Genomic DNA, 24,280 nt, shown 5'->3' with positions numbered 1-24,280 from the left:
TTCCAATTCTCAGCATGCACCAAAGCACTATGAAGTGTGTTAGGACTATTTACACGACATGAGGCTTAAAACATTCCCAACCTGCACTGCTCACCACTGCAGCTACAAATATTGACAGCAACAATACTCATAACAATAAAGGGCAACACAAACACGACAGAGACACAGAATCTTTCTTCCCACCTTTCTTGCTTACTTTTCAGTGACTTCCTCTCAGTAAAGTGCTACCTCTTCAGAAAGTAACTTACCTTTTAATAACAGTAGCTTCGAACCCTTGCTTTAGCGCAGATTTAGAAGTTAATGCTTGACATAATGCAACATCAAGGGACAACAAATCCTCCTGACCAGCGCAACAGATAAAAGCCATTTAAGTAATCTTCTAACCAGAGCAATATACAGCAACCATTTAAGTAATCTTCAGGTCTTCATAATATATGAGAAAATTCCACAATGTGGAGGTGAACATTCATAAAGACTCCAAACTTCCCACTTTCTATATTAAACTGCATATATCACTTATGTAATAGAACAGCAATAAAATTAAGTTGGTAAGATACTTCAATGAGTTCCATACATGTGCACCTCATTGTGCACATCTGCACTTCTCTGGCATTTTAATAAGAAACACAGACGAAAAATAAAATCTGTATTAAAGGAGAGCTTTTCTTTAAATTTATTTACAAACAGAGCATTTACATTCTCACTTAGGAGTCTCAAAACTTTGATGCTTGGAACATGAAATGACTTATGTCGATGTCTCGAAATGGTAGAGCTTCATGAACAATCGTGGAAGAAGGTCGTGAACCACCAGTTAGGAGGACTGGAACATGATAACAAAGTTCTGCTGAACTGCAAAGAACAAGGAATGAAGATATTTTTGTAAAAGTTGAAGTACTGCAATCAAGAAATTGTTTTTTGTCTCATATAGTCATGATGCCACAAGCCAAATTACTCTGAACAGAGCATTCAAGTGGAGGAATTATTTCTGCGAGGAAAGCAACAACTGCCTAAAAGGAATTCAATTTATTCAACCTAGTTGCATGTCATAAAAGGTGCATTAAAGCCACAAGGAGGACTTTGGATTCCAGCCACAGGTGTTTTTAAAATACACAAAAATCTGAGTATGCAAGTGTATTTTTTGTCGATTTAATTCCATGAACAAGTGTTAATCATTGCTGGAAATAGAACCCACAATCTTGTATGCAGCAACAGAATTTCAATTAAAATCGATATTGGAGTACAAGCAACTTACCTCATTGATCAAAAGATACGCAGCTTGTCATTACGCTTTCGATTCTGCTGTTCTGCAGCAATAGATTGTTCTTTGGACTGCAAATGGCGGATAAGCTGCCTCTGTTCTTCAATTTTTTTCTCCACCTGTGCGTGCATTACCCTGTCTCTGCAAAGAAAAAAACAATGCAGAAATTATGTTAACATTTCTTTACACAGTTGCTTACAAAATATATTACTTCCTACCCAGCAGTACCCTCCACAATCCAACACTGAAAGGTATGCCAAGTCATGACCACTAATGCTCTAGCATCCTTTATTTTTATTTTGTTTCTTTGTCTGGTGAATCGCAAGGCTTCTTACAGCACAGCAATGATTGTCACAGGTCTCCTGATAACTTTCGGCCTCAGAACAACATCAGAAGTGGCAGCTGACGCACCGGACAGCAAAACAAGCACTTCAAGTATTGCACTGATCGAAAAAAAAGGGAAATGAACACCACTGTAGATGGCTGCCAACATTTAAATAACAACATAACAGTCTGCTTCACAGATAGAGAAATAACACCTCATGACATCATCAGTGGTGGCAATGCAAAGGGCGTTTTGGAACAGACTCTGTAGCAGACAAAAATTTGATTTGGAGTTGCTTCCTCGAGCTCTGCAGTAAAAGCCTGATAATGAGAAAGGTAAAAATACGAATACAGAGTGCAATTCATCTAACCTGCATTACAGCTTGGAAAGTGATAACATGCTGCACGAAGATCTGAATGGTTAATTTTAGCTTTCCTGGATGTCCCTTTTAATTGTGAAGAAACTGTGGCACAGGTCCTGTTATGACCATATTGAGGAGGATGGTCTAACTTTCTGGTGCACAGTAAGACATTTCTTTTAAAGGGCCATGGTCCACCCTCAGATCGAAAATATTTTTTTCCCTGACTGATTAACATTTTACATAATGGCGGAGGCCGAGGTAAAAGCTGATACACTGCAGCTTGAGGCCCTCGACTCCCTTTACGCATTCACAGAGCAGAAAAACACAACATACAAATACTGCACTTCCACACTGGTATAATACCGAGGAGTAGAAAAACGCTGCTTTTAAAGCTTGTCCTGTATCAATATCGAGTAGTTAAACCTCCGATGAAAAACCAATGGGGTGTACTTTTTAAAGTAGCAAAAACTTACAATTAGGTATCCCAAAGGAAGATCTGCTGCCATATTGATTGCTATGAAGCAAGCTGATGACATGAGAAAACAATGCGCTCATAAACACCCCATTGAAAAAATGCACTTGTCCAGTATTTCTGTGTATTTGTAGGCAGCCACCTTGCCAGGCCTGCACACTAGTGCAATTTTTTCTGTGCAGAAGCCATAGGGAATGTTGAGAGACATCCATTTTAATTGCTTTTTGCAATGTCATGCTACCTGACTTCTTAATTAAAACTTAAAGCATCGCAAGGTTTAAAAGTTGGCATGTGACTGCACTCCCGCATCACGTTTTTACACTTTCAATCAATATGTGCTGCGATTTAACAGAATCGATTAGGGAAAGCCAGAATGAACGAACAAGCCATCGGTCATGATGACTGCTCCAAGATGAACACAGCCAGTTTTCCTCATTAGAGTTAGGATACTGAACACGCCATTTCAGGGCACAGCACAGGTTCCTTGCAGTGCAACACAGCCATACCTCAACATACAATTTTGACTTCGTCGCACCTCTAATATAATTGAAGTCCGTGTGGCAGAACAAATCTGGCAACGATGCAACCTAGAGCCCGCATGTAGAATCATGAAAAGAAATTTTAACAAACTAGCTTTCCATGCTGAAAGTTCGAAATTATGGGATTCAACTGTCCAAGCATACAGTGAATATGAACAATACACATGGAATCAAGCTTTTTTTACCTAGAATATATAAGAAACGTTGCTCGCAGTCTTATGCAGATTTTATGGGATTTGTGACGGCAATGCACAAAAGCCCAATGAATCCAGTAGGGCACAAATACTCTACTACTTCAGCCTCCTAAAAGAGCCATTTTCTCTGTGCATTTGCCATGTTCACTTGGAATAGTGCTGGCAGTGGTGCAGAGGCAGATTTGTAAAATGCGTGCATACCACATGCAGGTGCCCCAAAAGTAAAATGAAGCCCATGCACAAGGAAAAAAACATGTTTTTTCAGCGAGCTTCCATGCACAGAGCTTGAGTGTATGTGGCACAAACCAGTGCTGTATGTTTAATGTTCACCTCATCAGCAGCCCAAATGTAAGCTTGAGTGTATGTGGCACATACCAGTGCTATATGTTTAATTTTCACCTCATCAGCAGCCCAAATGTAACAGCGCTGTTTCTCCACACACACAAGCTCTGTTTTACTTTTTGGGGCATTTGTACTAATAGTAGGCAATAAAGGGCTGGAAAGTGAACCGGAAGGAGGTTAGATTTAGTTGGTCTTCCTCCACATCACTCAACGAGAGAAGGGACCAGAGTCATGTCTCTGTACAGTAGACGTTAGCTTCAGCCTCTTTGCATGTGTCGCGGCTCTTGCTTGCTGAAATGGTATTTTGGTGCAGTTTTATCAAATACGAACAATGTGTAGATCATGTAATAGATTTATTGCGGTGGTGCAGGTTGGTGCAACTGGCACAGCATTTTCACCACAGCAAGAGCACATTAAATGCACGTTTATAAATACTGTTATGGGGAAAAACCATACCCATTAGTGTGCACCATGAACTCTACTTTTTCAGTGAGGGGGTCTGTGCTGTGCGACCTAAAGATAGCTAAACAATGGTGGGGTTCCCATTATGCAAAAGCCTATCTAATATTCAGTGGTATCGAATAGCTTATTACAAATTATTACATATAATCAGAGCCAGTCTTACCATGGATTGTGAAACAGTCCAATACATGATTATTCAATATATAAAAAATGGCAATAGGTAACCTAATCTCTAACACCAAAGCAAGAATATATTGCATCCATGCTATTGACATGCATCTTGCAGCGACATGCTACTTGCAGGCATGCTGGCAGCACAGCACTTACAGCCTTTGGTAAGCCTAGACTGCTTCACATCGAGACTGCAGGGAGACGGTTCTTTGGAACTAGGCACAACTTATCAAAAGATGTCTAATGCTGTTACAAGTACATTAGAAATAGAATAATTACTCTTTGAAATTACGTGCAGATGATTTCGGTAAAACCCCGGGCAGCAAAGTGCACCAGGCAAGAGCCGTGGCTAGGTTTTGGTTAGGTTGGCTTCACGGCATGACTGCGAATTGGCATGGAAAATAATTCCCCTCAAAGACATTCCATATCTATTTCGTCCCACAGTTTCACAGTGCTAGATCTGCTAGCAAGTACCTAAGGCAATGCAGCTGACCAGTCTCCATGCACAAAAAATGATCAAAGGGTGTTGTTAGAAGTACCACTTGCAGAGGCTCGGCTCGTAGTTAGGTATATCGAATGATTGGTGGCACTGGAATTCAATATACTAAACGACTTTCCTATATGATTATGCAGGATCCTCTGAGGGGTAATCTGTGTGTTCGATATAGCTCAATATAGCACTTGTTTTTCCTTCTCTTCTCTGTCCCTTGATGCAGTGCTGGTAAAGTTTTTCATATAGCTAATACAGTAAAATCTCGGTGATACGAATTTCGGGATGATACGAATTCGCGAAACTCCCCAGCCAGAGTGCATTGTGTACAATGTGCAAAATTTCGGATGGCCCAAACACTCTCCCGCGCCACAACGGATGATACGAACGTGTGAACTGTGACCGCAACCTTGAGCACTACGCACCGCCCGTACATCATTGACTCCGCGATCGCCAGCCGCGCTGTATGTACCCATCACGAGCAGTTTGCGGTGATGCGTGGTCCGCACCGGCGATGTGCGATCTGCCCACTCCGCGTACAGCATGATTGGAGATGGCGACATGCGAGCCCCACGGCGCCGCAAATTGCTCGCGAATCACGATCGCAGAACCTGCGATGTCCGGTCCATGCACACCCGCCGCGTACGCCATCGCCAGCTACGGCGGTTGCGACGTCTGCGGTTTGTCGGCCACACGCCGCTGAAAGCTTTCTGCAGCGTGAGCCCGACAGATCATGCCGCAAAAAGCTTTCAGCGGCGCGTGGCCGACGAACCGCAGATGTCGCAACTGTCGTGGCTGGCGGCGGCATACGCGGCGAGTGCACACGGACCGGACATCGCTGGCTCCGCAATCGCGATCCGCGAGCAGTTTGCGGCGCCGTGCGGCCCGCATGTCGCAATCTCTAGTCATGCTGTACGCGCCGCGAGAAGTACGTGGAGGCGGGCGGATTGCACATTGCCGGCATCGCGATCGTTTTCCATGCTGCGAAAGATTTGTAGCGGCGCGCGACCGTGAATAGTAGTCGGCGGCGCACGCGGAAGCAGGCACGCATGGGCCGCACAACGTAGACTTCGCGACCGCTAGTCGCGCTATACTCATCGCGAGCATTTACGCGAGCAGTCTGCGGCGCCGTGCGGCTGGCACGTCGGCATCAAAAGTCCGCGGAGGCACGCGTCCAGCGCTTTGCCGACATCGCGTTTGCCCATCGCGCTGTGTGCGCCGCGAGTGGCGAGCAGTGATCGCGCGGACATAAACAGATCTCCACGACTGCCTTTCCCATGATTCTGCTTACTTATTTTCGTTCGTTTTTATAATACGAATTTTCGGATGATACAAATTTTTCCGCAACCCGTGAGATTCGTATCACCGAGGTTCTACTGTAATCTGATATATTTGGATTCAATATATTCAGACTCATCTGTATCTGCTGCTATCAGCATTTCACACTGTATGTATCACAAGGTTTCAAGAGGCTCTGTGTCCTTCAAAAGAATTACACAGTCCAAGCAGTGCAATGAAGAAATCTGTTTTGTTTTGTTCCTGTTTGTTTGTTCCATTTCCCCAGATTTATAAAGAGCAGCTGAGATGTGAAATACACAAGTAAAATGTTCCCCTGCATTAAGCAAGAAAAAAGTAAGGTATATCAGAGTCAATTCAACATGATAGTAAGCTTGTCAACTTTTGTAACGATGCTATTTATATGCTCTAAGCAGTTTAAGTCTTTCTGAAATTTGACATCAAGGAATGAACAGTCCTGCATAGTATTTGAAAAATGTCAGCAGCAAAAGGAAATCTTCTGGACATAAGCTATTTATTTGTTTTGGGGAGAAGTAAAAGCACATCGATTTTCTTTTTTTCCCTTTCAATCTTTGCCTGCACTACCAAAGCCGGCTATGAGTGCTTTACCAAAGTGCTTGTAACCAATCATCTGCAGTAAAGGAGAGATACAAACAATGAATACTGGATATGTCTCGCTGGAGTAATTTTAGTGGAAAACAATACTTAACATGCTCAAACCCAACCATGAATCTTGTGCCAAGCCCCTGTTGATCTCAGGGAGAAAAAAAAAAAAAAAAAAAAAAAAAAAAAAAAAAAAAAAAAAAAAAAAAAAAAACATCAAAGCAGAAAGGATTCGAACCCAGAAATTTCTCATAGAAAGTGAGTATGGAACCTTGTAGCTATCGCCAAAGCCAGTCACCCTGAGAATTTTACTGCCACTCCCTCGTGCTGTGAATTGTACATCGTACGCAGTCTTCATTAACTTCAATCTGTGCGCAATGGGCCCAAACTAACCGCTATCTTGTCGCCCTCATAAGGTGCATTAAAGGGAAGAGACAGTTTGACTTGTGGGATTGGCCTACCCCCAAAATAGATTTGGCCAGTCCCCGAAATTCGGTGGGCGAGTTCTTAAATGTTGATGGACAGTCGAGATTTGGATGCTTTAGCGTAATACTATGTCGGCTGGCGGAGTGAAACCATCTATCTTTCTTTTTTTTTTTAACATTAACACAACTGGAGTGTTGCTCTCCCAAAGTGCACGCACACTACAATGCTAGTTGTGCACCCAATATTTACCAGTCAGTTCTTTCCAATTCTCTTACCTGTTCTTGTTCCTAGCAGAAGATTGATTCAGCCTTATAATCTCACGCTCTGCTTTTTTAATACCCTCTGTGACTTGAAGTGCCTACGAGAATGAGCAAACGGAAAATGCTGCGGTTAACCATGACAGACACAAATATGTAAAGACAATAAAATGAAGTTTTAAAATCTGTAACATGGAAAATGAAACCAAAAGTACATACCTCAATGCCTAGGCTCTTTGAAGACACGGACTTCAAAGCCTCACTATCATTTTTTTCCTTTTGAAGGTTACACTGCTGAGTGCCAATGCTTTTAGCATCTGCGTATCAGAAAGAATGCAATACCGAGCATAAGTAGGGAAGTGCAAACATTTTTTCAAGGTGCACTTACTTCTTTTTTATGCATTACAGGGAAGCCATATGCCGAAGACATATTGGCTGAACTTGAACTATGAAAATTAGTATGTAAAAGAAAAGAAAACAACGGCAAGCAGACTGGTACTCAAAAATATGTTTAAAATTTCATTGTCCAGAAAGATGCAATCTGAAGGCATACAAAATTTACCTTTGAGCCACTGGAACTAGAAATATACTAATATATCAAAACAAAAAGTTTGTTGTATTTTTTTGTAAGCGGCAAGAAAGCAATATAAGCCAACAACTGCAGTACAGCTAGCCTGCGATGGACTCATGGATTCAGCAAAACACCAATTTACAAATGATGTTTACAATAATCACCAGCATTGGAAAAGGCAAACAACGCGGAAGCTGCTGAAAAATGACATAGCAACAAATGCTCAAAATACTCAAATTGTACACATGTTCCAGCCTGAGAAATTACAAAATTCGTTGGAAGAAGTTGTGCATAAAGAATTTCCTCATAAAATTGAAGTTAATTGTGACTGGACACTCAATGAAGTCACTTCAATTCATTTTTTTTTTTCGATGCTCATTAAAATCTTATATACCATGGCAAGCAATCTAATACTAAAAACCTTTTAGTGAATCACCTGATGTGGACTGCTTTGTGTTCATGGCCTTAAGTGGTAGTCTTTTTGCCTTTGTCACAGCAGATACTTCAAACTGTGTTGGATCTCATTTCTTCAAGTAAATGAAGTTTTAACTTAGTTTTGAAAATAATACAGTCTAAATTTAAAGTGCTCTCAATAAAATATATACACAGACTTATAAAAAAAAAAGGCTAGAAAAACTTGTATCAAAATGGGATGAATAAACTAATATCATTGCGAGTCAGAAGTGCAGCGGAAGTACCTCCGTAAACACAAGCAGTGCTGCTGACTAAAAAAAAAATAACAAGGAGTGCTAAAAACTACTAAAAGCCATTACATTTAATATTTGCATCAAAACCAAATTTTTCCTCATGTTGTTCTGTTACTTATTCAGCAAGCAACAAAACTAATACTATAGCAAATATAATAGAAGACCCTATTTTCCATTTTGTCTGAAACTTCGGACCAAGAAGACTCATTCTTAGAAATGTTCTGCAGTTGTAAATTATTGCTGCAAAGCATTTCCTTCTTTCCTAACTATACACCACTAACTGCAGGCATTTTCACTCGCAAAAAGATGTCTGCATCACCTTCGTTTGCTGAGCACTAAGCGGATGACTGTTTGCTTGTGCTACCGGTTCTAGGCTGAATACCGGAACTGCCGTCAACGTAAGCCTTCATATTCTGCTGACCTTTTGGCATATTCGAAAACAGTTCACAGTTTGAGCCGCAGTTACTATGCTATCAGAGTAGAAGTTTGGGCAACTTGGTAACACACGTTTTGGAGGGGGGCTTAGAGCGAGAGAAACAAGGACATAAAAGGAGAATATAGGATGAGCGCTGCTTGCAAATGAGAGAACTGGAAACAAAAGGATGTTCCCGAGGGATTAATTGAGCACGTCCAGCTATCCCCTGATTTCAGTCCAGTTCCATCATCTCTGTTCACCTGTGCAATCTCAGTGCACGTTAAAGAGCCCCAGACGCCCAGACGGTCAAAATTTCCGGAGCCCTCCACTATAGCATGGCATCTCTCATAGCCTCAGTTGCTTTGGGATGTTAAACCCCCCAAACCAAACCATCTCTGTTCACATTATGTTCCCTGTTTACATTTGATAATTTTCAGCTGGCAAAACACGTGTCCGACCCCTGCGTTCAATCAGCCACATCAGCAAGGAGAGGGCAAACCTGGCTAGCTCAAAGAAAGGAGTTTTGTCAGAACCATCTCTGTACTTGTTTACTTTGTCCCAGAATGCATCTGTGCTCCCACGGTTGTTCCAGCTGACAAAGTGGGCTTCTTGCTTATAAAAAAAAAAAAGGCTAGAAAAACTTGTATCAAAATGGGATGAATAAACTAATATCATTGTGAGTCAGAAGTGCAGCGGAAGTACCTCCGTAAGCACAAGCAGTGCTGCTGACTAAAAAAAAAAAAAATAACAAGGAGTGCTAAAAACTACTAAAAGCCATTACATTTAATATTTGCATCAAAACCAAATTTTTCCTCATGTTGTTCTGTTACTTATTCAGCAAGCAACAAAACTAATACTATAGCAAATATAATAGAAGACCCTATTTTCCATTTTGTCTGAAACTTCGGACCACGAAGACTCATTCTTAGAAATGTTCTGCAGTTGTAAATTATTGCTGCAAAGCATTTCTTTCTTTCCTAACTATACACCACTAACTGCAGGCATTTTCACTCGCAAAAAGATGTCTGCATCACCTTCGTTTGCTGAGCACTAAGCGGATGACTGTTTGCTTGTGCTACCGGTTCTAGGCTGAATACCGGAACTGCCGTCAACGTACGCCTTCATATTCTGCTGACCTTTTGGCATATTCGCAAACAGTTCACAGTTTGAGCCGCAGTTACTATGCTATCAGAGTAGAAGTTTGGGCAACTTGGTAACACACGTTTTGGAGGGGGGCTTAGAGCGAGAGAAACAAGGACATAAAAGGAGAATATAGGATGAGCGCTGCTTGCAAATGAGAGAACTGGAAACAAAAAGATGTTCCCGAGGGATTAATTGAGCACGTCCAGCTATCCCCTGATTTCAGTTAAGTTCCATCATCTCTGTTCACCTCTGCAATCTCAGTGCACGTTAAAGAGCCCCAGACGCCCAGACGGTCAAAATTTCCGGAGCCCTCCACTATAGCATGGCATCTCTCATAGCCTCAGTTGCTTTGGGATGTTAAACCCCCCCAAACCAAACCATCTCTGTTCACATTATGTTCCCTGTTTACATTTAATAATCTTCAGCTGGCAAAACACGTGTCCGACCCCTGCGTTCGATCAGCCACATCAGCAAGGAGAGGGCAAACCTGGCTAGCTCGAAGAAGGGAGTTTTGTCAGAACCATCTCTGTACTTGTTTACTTTGTCCCAGAATGCATCTGTGCTCCCACGGTTGTTCCAGCTGACAAAGTGGGCTTCTTGCATTGCTGTCAAATCGCAGCGATTTTTTCTCATAAATGACTCATGAATTACACATGCGGCACCAACGACTGTCACTACAAAAAGAAGGCTCATTTGCATTTGGAACTTCCAGTGCCCTGTCTCAATATCTAGGTAGCCACTCTTTCTTTGGATTGCGCGACCCTCATTTAGTTTTCTGCATGCGAAAATACGGGGCACAAAAGGCAGGGAACTTCTGCACATACTTGACAGGTCCCAGCCCACTGGACAGCATGCCAGAAATCACCAGACACGAAGACAGCATTAAATATGCTGCAGAAATCAATTTAAGGCGTAGCGGATATATTCGATATTCACCACTTTGATATCTCAATGACGGCATGCATTCATATCAAGACTCCCGCACATAATTGTCTAGCTTTAAAGAATTTGAACTATATTCCAAACAAAAATTGTATAACCACCAAAAGCAGCCAAAATAAATGCCAACAAGACCTAAGTATAGCTAGAAATCTCACCTCCCTCAAAACAACATTTTCCCCCACTAAAACAGGGTAAAAATCAACTAAATTATGTGGAAAAACCACTAACCTGACAACACTGAACCGAAGAGCACCCTTGTGGAAGGCACAAAAAAAGGAATAGTGTGTCCGAATATGCAAAATTTCGAACACAAATTGAATATGTTTGTTATTCAATTCATATTCGAAAAACTCATCTTTCACATTATCTGAATATTCAAAAATTACCATATGCGCCAAAAATTTTCGAATTCCTTGCAGTTTCACCACACTACACACTTCACTGCAATGCTTGACAGCATTGACTTTGCAGTGAGGCATCCTCAAAATACAACAGGGCCGTTTTGTGAAGAGGGCCTTTCCGACAGTGCGCGCAAAGTGAAGCACTTGAAGAAACCAGCAAGAAATGTTGATCATTTGGGCTTCACCCCAAGTGCAGACAACCATCATCAGATAAAATCACTGATTTGGAAATTGTTCTGGGCAGTTTTTTCAGGCCCATCCGATAATTCAAGCTTTTTGTTAATTCGGGCACTTTTTTATGGTCCCATGAAGGCTGAATTTAACAAGCATTTACTGTATTCAGCAGCAATACGACAGCTCCACTCAGTTCCATGCAGGTCCTTCCGGTACAAAAAGCATACGGAATCCTGTACAAAATTTATACTAGATTCTTCACAAGGGTATTTTTCAGGATTTTTTTAGAAGGGTACGCTGTGAAATTCTAGGTTAATTTTATTTGCAGTTATCATGCGAATTCTGAAACAAAAACGACAAACATTGCTTCTTTTTTCTTTTTTCGCTAAACAGATATTCAATATTTGAAGGCATTTTTTCCTGTATTCATATTTGATTCATATTCGATTTGTACTAGAAATTTAAAATTTTTGATAAAATGGTGGTGCCCATATATAGCACTAAGTGAGCCTTGGTTTTGCATTAAGTGAGCCTTGGTTGAACGTTAGTAAAAAACTAATGCTTCAAAAAGCTAAGCTGAAAAAAATATACTCACTTTGCTTCGTGAATATCTGGCCATTCAAAAAGTCAAAGACTGATTCAGACTTTCCAGACTTATGATACCGCCTTTCAATCTTCTCTTCTTCTCTCTTCATCTTAAGCAGCATCTTTCTTTGTACTTTCTCTGAATCATGTTGCATGCCCAGTTCTTTTAGTTCCATGCACTTGTCCAGTGATTTTCCTGAAACACAGAAGTAGGAGAATAAATCATCCATTTTGTGCAAAAGCCTTTTTTTCTCCGATTTTTAAGCGGTAGGACTAAAATGCATATTGCAGCATCACTTGCTCATAACATCTTGCCACTTGCGTTGGTACGGCTGAATAGTCTGTAGCTTTGTATTGCTACGGTGTCATGGAAAGGCTCAGCTTTATTTTAGAAAGCCTGTGCTGTAAATGCTCCATCTGTCAGAAAGCTTCTATAGTCAGATACAACTCAATGAAGCAGCAAACGCCCTTTAAAAGAGGCCCTCCATACAAAGGCATTAAATTGAACGAATGTCATGACATTACTGTGATCTAAATTCACTGAGGCATCTGACAGATCCTTGTGATGCCACATGCAGAGATAACCACATCAGAACAGATAACTGACAAAATTGCCTGCAAGGCTGCCCCTGATGGGTGTTTGCCACTTTGTTCTTCAGTTGTATCAGAATATAGTGCACAGAGCTGGAGATAAGCATGTGTCAAGACTTGGCCTAATATTGCTGAAGCTAGCGAATTCTGCATTCACTCTTGCTAATACTATTTTTACGATTTGCTTGAGGAAACGAAATCTTGGGTTGACGCTTTTACATTTGCGAGCATTAATTTGTTTTCATCACATCACAAACAGTGATGTGGTTGATGTGGTGAAACCTAACGCATGAGCTCACCAATGTGCTTTCTATATACATGGAAACTGGCAGTCAGTGTGTTCCCAAGCACTCTAGCAGAACAGTTTCAACAAGCTTTGTTTTGCATTAATGTTTAAGGGGAGATGCGGGTCGAAAAACGCGGATTTTTTCGAAAATGACTGATTTTTTGTTTTTACTTGTTTTGTCAAGTTTAGTATCTCTACTTTCATGAAAATAAAAATCAAAGCTAAGTTTAAACAGGAAATGGGCTGAAATTACGTTTAAAGAGCGCACGGTGGCGGTTAAATGACCGAAAGTATGCTATCTTCGAGCGTCCCGCGGTCGGCATAGCGCAGTTGATCGCCGTTGCGGATCACGTGAGGAGATCAGCCAAGCCACATTCTCCCAATCGCCACAGTTGCCCGGCGTCTAAAACGCAAGCAATAATAAAAAAAAAGCATGCCTACGTCGCGTTTTTCGAGCGCTGCGACTGGTTTTTAAATCACGTGGTACGAATCGAGCCTTGCCATTGGCCGCCGCGCGCGCGCATGTGGCGAAGCCCACTTGCTGGCTCCATGCTACGTCGAGGTGCGTTTAGTGACGATCGTTCGGCAACTTTATCTTCGTCATGGATGAAGCACAATTGAACCAGCGCAGTCACCGAGGAGTGAAATACCGTTCTGTTCACAAATATAGAGGACGTTGGCGAAAATCGAAAGAGAAGGCTCGTCCAGTGACAACTCGACCTGTGGCAGTTAGGCCTAGTGGAACCGACGCCGATCCCTCCAGCATTTCAGATACCTCCGAGGAATTTGAAGCGGCGCTAGATTGTGTGAGTGCCTCGGAAAAAAAGATTGGGCATTTCTAAGGTGAGGAAATAGCCTGCGATGAGGCGTCATCTGCAGTTACTGACTTTGCAGCGGTGAACGTTCTTGTGGGCGGCGCGATTTGCCCAAGCCAGCATTCAGGACTTCCAGTATTCGGAAACCGGCCGCAAAGCGCAGACTCGCTTCGTTTCTTGAACTACTCTGTGAGAACTCTGCCAGCCCGCAATGTGTGCTTTCCACAACATACTGATTGTGGCGAGTTATGGCGTGCAGGGATGCGAGCAGAGATTGACAGCGGGAGCTCGGATGAAAGCTTCGCCGTCAACGTCAAAGCTGCTGTGGCGGCCTGTTTTATAGGAATTGGATATGAGCAGCTAGTGCGATTTTCCTCAATTATTGGACTCCACAAGCCAATGCATCATAGCTTGGCACATCCAGAGAAATAACAATGCAGAAACAAATGTCCTTGAAGCTGACTGCAGAAGCGCACGCAAATCGCCGCACACTGAAGAAAAAAAGCGCATGTCGGAGTCCACTCGCAAGGGTCATGAGGGAGCGACATATGCTGCAGGAAGTTTCTAGTGCCAGTGGCTGCTTTATGGACAATTTTCTTCTTTTGTTCCAAAGTTTGATCGGAATTGAAGCTCTCTTTTTTAAATAAACATTCAATTTTAACTTCAAATGCATTTTTCTCAAAATGCAATTTTGGGCAATTTTCAGCGTTTGCCCTTCATGTTTTTGGTACTTCTGATGCTCATATCTGAATGAAATTTTCCACACATTTTCTCTGAGGTATGAGGAGTGCCATTATCTCTTTCATGAATAAATACTGATCAAATAATTACAAAAAAAAAAATAATTACCACATGGCGGTGTCTTGACAATGTAGACTTGCCAGGTTCAAAATTTTCACGTCATTAGCATACTTAATATGTACTTTATTATTAGTTTTTGGCACTCTACAGTTTATATGAATCAAAATGAGCCATCAACGATGTGTGTTTATGGAAGTTTAGTATGACAAAGAAGGGGGGCAAAAGAGTGTATATTTTACACACTGTCGCTGAACAGAACAAAAACTATGCAACTTACAATAAACCTAATTGCAGATTTGAAATCAGCATAAAAAACTGAATTATTAACCAGAGTTTCATAGCTCTAATTCAAATATTAAAGAAAAAGTGTCTTCGAGTAGCATCTCCCCTTAACATAAAATATTGCTCTACAGAGATGCAGTACAGTGAAAGCTCATTAATTTGAATTTTCGGATAATTCGAACTATGCTACTTGGTCTGGCCAAGCTCCATAGAGATCTGTGTACAAAAAAGCCCGTTAATTCAAACGCGAGTCAGTTCCACTACGGATAATTCGAACTACATGCCGCCGCGCCTGGGTGACCGCGCACAGCGCGTGGCCAAAAAAAAGAAAAACCCAGCTCTGCGAAAGACCGGCATAGTTAGAGGCTGCGCACGTCCAAAACGGGGACAGCAGATGAAACCAGGTAAAGCTTAAGGTAAAACCATGGACGAGTGGGTAAAGCCTAAATGATGCCATAAGTGGCGCGGTGGCCGACGGCGGCAGAGTGTAGGGGTTGGCGGCCGCGGCGTTGGCTGCCTTCTCTCTTTTCCACAGCCTCCGAAATTCGCAACTAAATAAATACTCGTTAATTCGAGCCCTGTTAATTTGGAAATTTGAATACGTGCTGTCGCCGCGGTTTCGGCCAACGCCCTTGAAAGGCTATGACTTCGAACGGCGCGATGAGCTACGAGGGAAAAACTTTTTTTTTTTTCTTTTTTGCGAAAGTCGTCCATCCTTCCACCCATCAATGATCAACAAAAGCACGTGGTCAGCCGCGATCATAATGACGGCTTTTAGCATGGTTCGCTTTAAAAGGCGCTTACTGCAATCACGCATTCCAATGATTGAGTGGCAGAAGACAGCGCCCGCCCCAATCACCCATGGCATTATAAAGCGAACATATTGAAAACGAGGCTTGCACAAATGGACAAGTGCTGGCACTCTGCCAAGTTCACTTCTCCCTTGCTAGAGCTAAAGTCAAAAGGTAAACACACTGTGAAGTTATTATTGTGCAGCATCTTGGCGCACTGCCAAGAAGTGTGTTGTGGACCATGAGGGCGCGAAAGAAATGGAGAAATGCGCTAAGGACTAACGCCTTTTTTTTTCAAAGTCAGAGGCAAAAATCAGGGGTGGGTCGGTTCGTTATGCCAGTGGGTTCGTTACGCGAGTAAATACGGAAAATTTACCGTAATGCAAATGGTTCTTGTTATTTTTTTCAAGGCCATTCGATAACTTGAACATCGAATAATTTGAACTTTTTCTCGGTCCCGTGAAGTTCGAATTAACGAATTTTTACTTGCAAGAAAATGGCAGTGTTATGCTGCATTTTACTGAAACATTGTGGCCTTCAGAAGACTGGTATTTAAGGGATGTTTTCATGGTGTTTGAATAACACAATAGCACAGAGAAACTACATGGCGGTTAAATAGATAGAAATATAAACCACAAAAACAAAGTGTGCTGTATTTATGACATGTATGTTAGCAGACACAAGTAAGCCCAGTGGTTAGAGAGCTTTACTAGTGAGCCGAGAGACCCGCGTTTTAACCTGGCCACTGCGGCCACGTTTCAGTGGAGGCGAATCGCTGAAGGTACCCGTGTGCTGTGCAATGTCACTGCATATTAACCCAGGTAGCCGAAATTATCTGGAGACCTCTGCAATGGCATCCCTCAAGCTTAGTAGCTTTGGAACAAACTTCATAAACCAAACATACACAAAGTGTGTTACTATACATTTCCAGCTGCCAGTAGCAACTAAATATTCATCTTCACATAAATAAAACCAAAGATGAGATGCACATAAGTTATGTTACCTTCTTGAGGCCAGCCGCGCCGGCCCGCTCGCATGTGCGACTGGTTTGCACGTTCGTAGCAACTGCGGCGGGTTCAGAAATTCTTTGTATCACCCCGAATCTTAACGTATTCTATACAATGTAGTCCGTTCAAAGCATTCTTAAAATTCGTATCATCAAGCAAGTAGCTATGTGCATACCTGCAAAAAAGAATTCACAAGGGGAGTGCAGACAGAAGCCACTAACGCCGGCACAAGGCGATGCTTGTGTGTCCCCTTAAATTTTTTTTTTCTTCAGCTGAAAACCTGCATGCTAAAATCAAGCTAAGATTTATTTCTAGGCACCCTTCCCAAGTGCCACAACAGATGCACATCAGTACCTGGGATCCAAGAAGGCCCTCAAACTGATTTCATGACAGGCAGTGCTTGCAATTAATTACAAGAGGCTCTTGAAGAGACATGCTCATTGAAACACACCTTGAATTCTTGTTGACTTTAAAACGTGTTTTCAGTAGATTCTGTTTAGGATATGAAGCACTGCAACCATAAGTAGGACGATGCTCATCACAACAGTGAAAACTCTTCAAAAGCTCTCAACACAAGGCTCAGTGTGTAGCGCTGAAAGACTTTTCAAAAAAGGACTGAAAGATGGGTGCCCAGTAGTGCATCACATGTGCTGTGGTGCATGTCTTATGTTTGCTGAACAGCAGCAACATCATGCAGAACTATCAACCCTTGCCACACTTCTTTCATTAAAGCAATAAAATAGGTAAACTTCCATCTTACCAGCAGGCAGAACAACAGCTTCAACTGGCTCAGTCCGACCATTGCCTCTAATTCCAAGGCCTTGCCTGACAAAAGTAAAATTATTTTAAGAATTATTAGACACATGAAAGCTTGCGAGGAAATGGCAGCAAGATTTTGCTACCAGGATCTATTAGTGAACAGAGTATGTTAAGCTGCTACCTATGTCTAGAACTCATGGCAGTTCATGCTTGCAGCTGCTCCAAGTGAAAACATAATAAAAACAACTCAAGAAAAAACTGCAGATGACCCTCAAAGGAGACCTTTCGACCTTCGACCAATGGCATGGCATGGCAGTCAATCCCACAAAGCTGTAATGAACCCCCTACCATCCATCATGCCCAATGCTGTTACACTAGCAGGTCTGAGGGGACTGTCCACCACGATGACATGAGAGTTGGTTGATGCCACTGGCTGCAGCATGGTCTTTTGAGGGGCAAAATGCGTTTTTTTCTCTGCATACATAATCTGCAGTACCCATTTCACTTGGAGGTTTTCTAGTCTAAAAGACATACATACAATAAAATTAATTCATTCAAATAGAGCACACTCCTGAAAGGTCTCTCAGAAGCACAATTCGAGATGCATTATGGAGAAAACAGGGCCTTTCATAATGAGAAAGCAAGCTGCACTAAATGAAACTGGATAATGACCCCCACGCTTGCTAAGAATAGGGTTTAAAAAAATAACAATGAGCCGAGCTCACCAGCAGGCGACCCATGCCTACCTCCATGCAGTATTCAGCTAAAAAGAAGCCTACCCCTTTTTGAACCAATGTGATTACCTTAACTAACGATAAAAAACGCTGAAATAAAATAGGAATAAAATACTACTCTCATCTAGAAATCTGTGCCACTGATAGCTTACTTTGGCCTTATGTACTGCACTACCAGGGACAAATTTCGAGGTGAGCAAGCTGCAAATGCATAAATTGGTGACCTGAGACTACACATGTGGAGGTGAAAGCTGCGACAGTGTGTTCCAATGTGCGATAGTTGAAGTGAGTAAGGCCATGCAAGCAGTACTTTTTCCAAATCAAACTGAATATGAATTGGGCATGCATGCACCAATTTGAGTATGCATAGCATATCAAAAAACCAAATGGCCAGTATAAATCAAAGAGTGATAAAACCAAATTCAATACGAATCAAATATTTATATTCACTACATGTGCAAGTATTCAATTAAAACAAGCAAACATGTGAAGCATGCACGGTCCAGAGGCAACACTTAGGTATAAAGCTACAACTTGAGTTAAAACTGCAGCTGTTAAACGACGCAACACTAATCTCCACTAACCATCACGCTATAAGAAAAATTACCTTTCGTTACTGTGCATGAAAGAGAATAAGCAAGAACCTCAGAACACGAGACAGGTGACAGATCTACGTATGATCCATGACCTCCAACATCCGGCATAAGGCCCGAGCCCTGTCATGCCGTCCAGTCTCGAAGGTCATGTATGAACATTATGAATGCCACCAGACAAATGGACCAGGTTGCATTGCTGAACCCTTCATTTCAAGCATACTGATCACAGTAGGATGGGATGTGGCATTGGTGAGGGCAGTTTTTGAAACTCGTAAAAAAAAAAATATGTAAGGTTTTATTTAAATCTTGCACCAACTATTCAAAAAGAATTTGAAAACTTGACAACATGTTGTTTTGTTTAAATTAATTCTGAACATACACTATTTGTTTCATTCGAATAATGGAAGAGGAGATTCGATTCACCATTTGAAACTCTCAGATATTTAACATCCCTAGATGTGAACTGACCTATACTTGGGGATAACTCCCTGTGGCTTAGCAGCAAGAGCTGCGGAGTCGAGATGCACTATTTAACTGTGCAGCAGAATACTGACCCTCCTAAAACTTCTTAGATCGTGCTCTAGAATGTACAAGGTAATATTACAACATTAACCAGTAAATGAGGTATGAGGGTATTGAAAACTCATTCTTTATTTTTAAATATATCTTGCTGAAACTTAGCATGCAAGTGCAGAATAGAATGCTGATTTCAATTATGCATTAAGATTTCAAATACCTCATCTCATGGAGAAGATATGGCAAAAGACAGGCCTTTATGGCAATTTCTTGTTGAAAAAGATCTCTTTTAGGTACTATATACAGCCATTTAAAAAGGTCCACCTCACATCCTAAAGCTTTCCTTTCTTTACCTGTGATATATTAGCAATCAGACTGAATTTCAGCTAATTACTGCTAACTACATTTTTCGTTCTGACTTTTGGTATTTATTTATGACCAAGAAAATGACATTATGTGAGTTTCCTTAGCTTTAGCACGTGCAGTAGACCTTTTGAAATGTAGGCAAGTTCATAAAAGAGGTCCCTTTTAAAAAGAAATCACCATAATGGCCCGCAAGAAATGGCTATGTTATTTTGACTTTAAAGCAAGACATACTTAAAAATAAAGAAACCATTTTTCAAGAACCTCATGCCTCCTAAACTGTTAGTATAGAGCATTTCAATGGCAGTACAGTATGCTGTGTGCATGCAGACTGTTCCGACTATTGGGAATTTCACAAAGCATATGTGATCCGCACCTGCTGTGTCTACCCATACGTTTCTGTATGCGTTTGCAATGCATTTGTTTTGGTAATGTCAGTTATGTGGGCTAATGATTAGTAGTGAATTTACGTTCACACAGGGCTTCAGTAACGTTAAGAAGCACGTTTTTGCGTAGCTGATGGTTTGAAAACTATTAATTCAATGTAAAGTGTGAACTAAAGCCGATATCGTAACTAAGGCCAGCTATGCCTGAACTACTTGGTGTGTAGCACTGTGAGGATAGCCTCATCCTATAGCCCCCTGTCCCCAGTAAAGATCGCTTTTTGTGTGTCCTTAAGATTACTGTATCTGACAGTATCTTAACACTACAAATACTATCCAATATCTCTACTACAAACTTTTACACAAATCCCGTATATTTAACTAGGTCAGTTTTCAGCTCTCTGCATAGCGCTGGTTAACATTTCACACATCACAACAGTCAATTGTTGAAAGTCACTAAGGTCCCAACACAAGCAATTACACTAAGTTCTTAATGCCTAATGAAGCTCAACTGCACTATTTTTGGAGCCACTGCTACATACCCAGATTTAATATTGTAACACAGGAATGCCTGAAAACTAGTAAAGAAAATATCCCCTTATTATAGCAGTGCTCAGCAGCACAACACCCTGGCATCATTGCAAGAATGTAATTACAGTCGAACCTGGTTATACCGAACCCAGATAATTCGGATTTTTGTTATATTGAACTCCCGGAATATCCCCTTGAAAATGCCATGTAAAAGTATAGGAAAGCTGCATCGTATATTGAACTCAATTTCACCAGTTGTACGCACTGGAAGGTGCGCCTTCCCCAAAGACGATCGCATCACCCTCAGCCGTTTGCCGCGTGACGTTTTCAAGCCACGCGTGGAAGGAATGAGAGGGAACAGCTCATGACGGCTGGTCTGGGGCAGCGCCGCGCCCTTTCCTCAAAGGGGTGCGCATCTGCAGTGATCGTTTGCCGCGCGCCAGCATGTGACGTTTGCAAGCCATGTATGTGAAGGAACGAGTTTTTTTACCTCCATGAAGGAAAGAGAGGGATCCGGTTTGGGCAACGATCGGTACAGAGCGGACGCAGCCAATGCAGTCGTGGTGTTCAGGAAAGGGGAAAAACGCAATACAGCGAAGCGCAGTGCCCATTTTTCTGCCGAGCTTTCTCTCTCCTTCCTCTCTCTTTCCCGGTCTTCGTTCACAACAGCATGTGCTACGCATGCGCCAAGCCAGCCCAGCCCATGGCAGACAACGTCAGACGCTTTCTCCAGCAAGTGTTGTGAACCATCTGTGCGCGGCGGTTGAACGTGATGCGTAGCGTAAGCTATAGCACGGCTGCGGACATTAGGGAGCGGCATTTTTTTTTTTTGCGAGAGTCGTCTATCTTTGCATCCATGAATCAACGAAAGCATGCGGTCTGCTGCGATCACGACACCGGCTTTTAACACTGTTCGCTTCAAACAGCATTTACATCTATCACGCTTTCCAATGACTTTGTGGCAGTAGACTATGTCCGCCCCATGTGCGGCGTTATAAATCGAACCAATCTAGTGCAATGAAGCCATCACGGGCACTCTGCCAAGTTCGCTCCCTGCTATACATGCTCTTCTGCACAAAGAACTAAATGTGTGCATTTCGTGCATGAGTAAGCTATGAAAAACCCATTAGTTTGTTACTGGCATCAAAAGAAACGAAATTAACACATCTGTAGGGTAATGCATAGACAGAATTAAAGCCGAGGACGTTAGGCACATTCTTTGTGCATGTGCAATGCGGGTGTAAGTTTAAGCTGCTTCATATGTGCTCCTGAACTGCACAGACTAACTTCAGTGCTCTGTCCTCTTGCATACCAAGGAATAATACCAGCAGGGAATACCTTTCAATCCACTCTACCTACTCACATACACCCATTGGTCACAAACTGCAAATTTGGATTGAGTAGACCCACGTTCCGAGCAGAACCGACTGTTTCTTACCTATTGGAAGTGTCACAACTGCCATTATCCATCTTAAAAGTGTCAACACACACGTAGACCAACTTACCCCCATACGTAGCCCATTTTCTCCATTAGCTTGGAACCGATCCCCTGAAATACACAAAGTGGAACAAGCATATAAATATTATAGGCTGAATTAAGTTGTGAGTTTTAGAATCTGCTGAACTGAAACAAAAACCTAGAACAAACAACTGGCCTTTGTGTGCTTCTCCCATGCCCCAAGGGGAAGCCCAGCAGCAGTGCTTGGTGACCAGGCAACCACAGGCCCATCATCCTCCTTCCCTTCACAGCCACCGATGTTGGATGGAGGCTCTGGTGCTGGTGCAGGGTCGTCATCCGCATCTGAATTTTCCTCTGCTCCATCACCATCCAAGGGGAACATATCCTCCACATTGACAGCCACAGACTTTCCAGAGTGAGAAAGCCGAACCGCAATCTGGTCTGGCTCCTGCCCGATACACTCCACGGCAGCCAGCTGCCACAAGCCATCAGTCCCAACCCGCACAAGACATGGGGAGCCAGGCTTCAACTTGTCGAAGTCAGGCTCAGAATAGTCACGAAGGTCAGAGAGTGTCACAGCATGACCATGAGAGAAGCGGCATCGTTTCTGGCTAAATTTGCACCGACCTTCAAGGAAGAATGGACATGGCTTCATGGCTAGAACAGTTGGGTGCGTGAACATGACCTGCAAAATTTACAAAATAACAACAGTAAAACAAGAGAAGGCAACTAATGAGGCATACAGAAAAGAAACAAAGCAGCAAGCATACACTTCGGTTTGCTAAGCTCTATACAGAATGATTCTTTAGTTACGCCAAATTTTGGGAATTAAAGGAGTGTCAGGTTAAAATGGTTTTCGTCGTTTACATTGTGACAGCCGTCACAAATAGATAAGCAAAGGATTCCTATCTCCTCAGTAAAACTCGACGCGCGGCTTATGTACTGAACAATAAATGCAGCAGCCATAAAATGAACTGATAATTCATGTGCTGGCCCGAACCCCCCCATGGAACCCTCTCGGAAAATATGAACGTTACTTCTGTTCAAATTAATGAGGTGATATGGAACCAACAATGCTCCATTTCAACCGCTAAAATAATGAATTGACCAGAATTAGCAGCACAGTTCGCATGCAAAGCCTCAGCTCCCAAGATATTCTCTGTAGATTGTTAATAACAAACTGTTTAGTAATAACTACATAAAATTTGATCTCATGCATAGAAACAAATCATGTCAAGCTTCTGCACTGAGCGCTCAAGCAGAATAAAGATGCAACAACATTCAAGAGAACACGAACGGGTGAGCAATAGATGAAACACTTCGAGGAAATACTCGAATGTGCATTTATTTCCAAATGAAAAATTACCCAAAATGAGTACCCACTTCTAAGCTGCAAGAACATTTTCTTGCTTACAGAGAGAGGTGGCAAAAGTTGAATGAATTTGCCTGCTGTACGAAGTAAGCCCTGCAAAAATTAGTGTCCAACACTGCCCAAGGGCATCATCTACTGGCTTGGGATCAACAGCGCAATGACAGCCCTATATGCATCTCTCCCCCCTTGGGAGATGCCAGTGGTCACACACCTCCATCACCGACCAATACACCGTGATTTTGTCATTCCTCGGAAGCTCCTCGCTGCCCATCACCGACAAGAGCGAATCCTTGATATGAATGACAATATATATTGACCCAGCAACCACTAACGAATTTGCCTCTATGGCCTGGGTATGCGATGACAACCCTTGCCTCTCAGGTGCTTACGCCTGCCACCCACCTCAAGGTACCCTTCTTCACGCTGAACTCCTCGCGATCTGGAGAGCCTTGTCGGGAGTGCCTTGCACCGGAACTGGTTCAACACGCATTCTTAATATTTTATATGAACCCTACAATGAGATCCCTACTCCGGGTTCACAAGATGCAACTGCTACGACCATACAGAGCCTCCTTAAATGCCACCAACTCACAATCAGAACTGTCGTCATTCAGTGGACCCCAGGTCACACGGACGAATCAGGGGTAATGCGGCGGCACACGCCGTAGCTGAGCTGCCTTGGCAGGTAGGAAATCCACGTTAACTTCCACACCCCTCTTGCTTCATCCTTACTCGACCTTGGGTGGGCAACACACCTCTTCTCTTGCCCATATGCACTATACACGGACCAGACTTCGCAGCCTCAGTCCACATCGCCTAAGACCCATCTCACCTGATGACAGGAAGTCTCCTTGAATAAG

At 42.4% G+C, this 24,280-nt stretch overlaps 1 protein-coding gene across 1 annotated transcript in view; it reads right to left on the bottom strand.

Moving 5' to 3' along the window:
• Positions 1 to 649: 649 nt before the first annotated feature.
• LOC146205007 (zinc finger CCCH-type with G patch domain-containing protein) overlaps positions 650 to 24,280 on the bottom strand; it is a 34,137-nt gene continuing 10,506 nt past the window's right edge. Inside the window, exons 5-12 of the mRNA XM_084589672.1 lie at positions 22,245 to 22,733; positions 22,095 to 22,138; positions 17,468 to 17,532; positions 12,145 to 12,330; positions 7,416 to 7,513; positions 7,215 to 7,297; positions 1,253 to 1,399; positions 650 to 849 (exon numbers count right to left, since the gene is read on the bottom strand). Of these exons, the coding sequence (XP_084445798.1) occupies positions 1,261 to 1,399; positions 7,215 to 7,297; positions 7,416 to 7,513; positions 12,145 to 12,330; positions 17,468 to 17,532; positions 22,095 to 22,138; positions 22,245 to 22,733 (1,104 nt within the window). The 3' untranslated portion in view covers positions 650 to 849; positions 1,253 to 1,260. The remainder of the gene's footprint in view (positions 850 to 1,252; positions 1,400 to 7,214; positions 7,298 to 7,415; positions 7,514 to 12,144; positions 12,331 to 17,467; positions 17,533 to 22,094; positions 22,139 to 22,244; positions 22,734 to 24,280) is intronic.

The sequence above is a fragment of the Amblyomma maculatum genome, chromosome 1 (genome assembly GCF_055883805.1).
Source record: "Amblyomma maculatum isolate TAMU_Amacu chromosome 1, ASM5588380v1, whole genome shotgun sequence".
Lineage (NCBI taxonomy): Eukaryota > Metazoa > Arthropoda > Arachnida > Ixodida > Ixodidae > Amblyomma > Amblyomma maculatum.
This window is presented reverse-complemented; position numbering and strand designations above follow the sequence as displayed.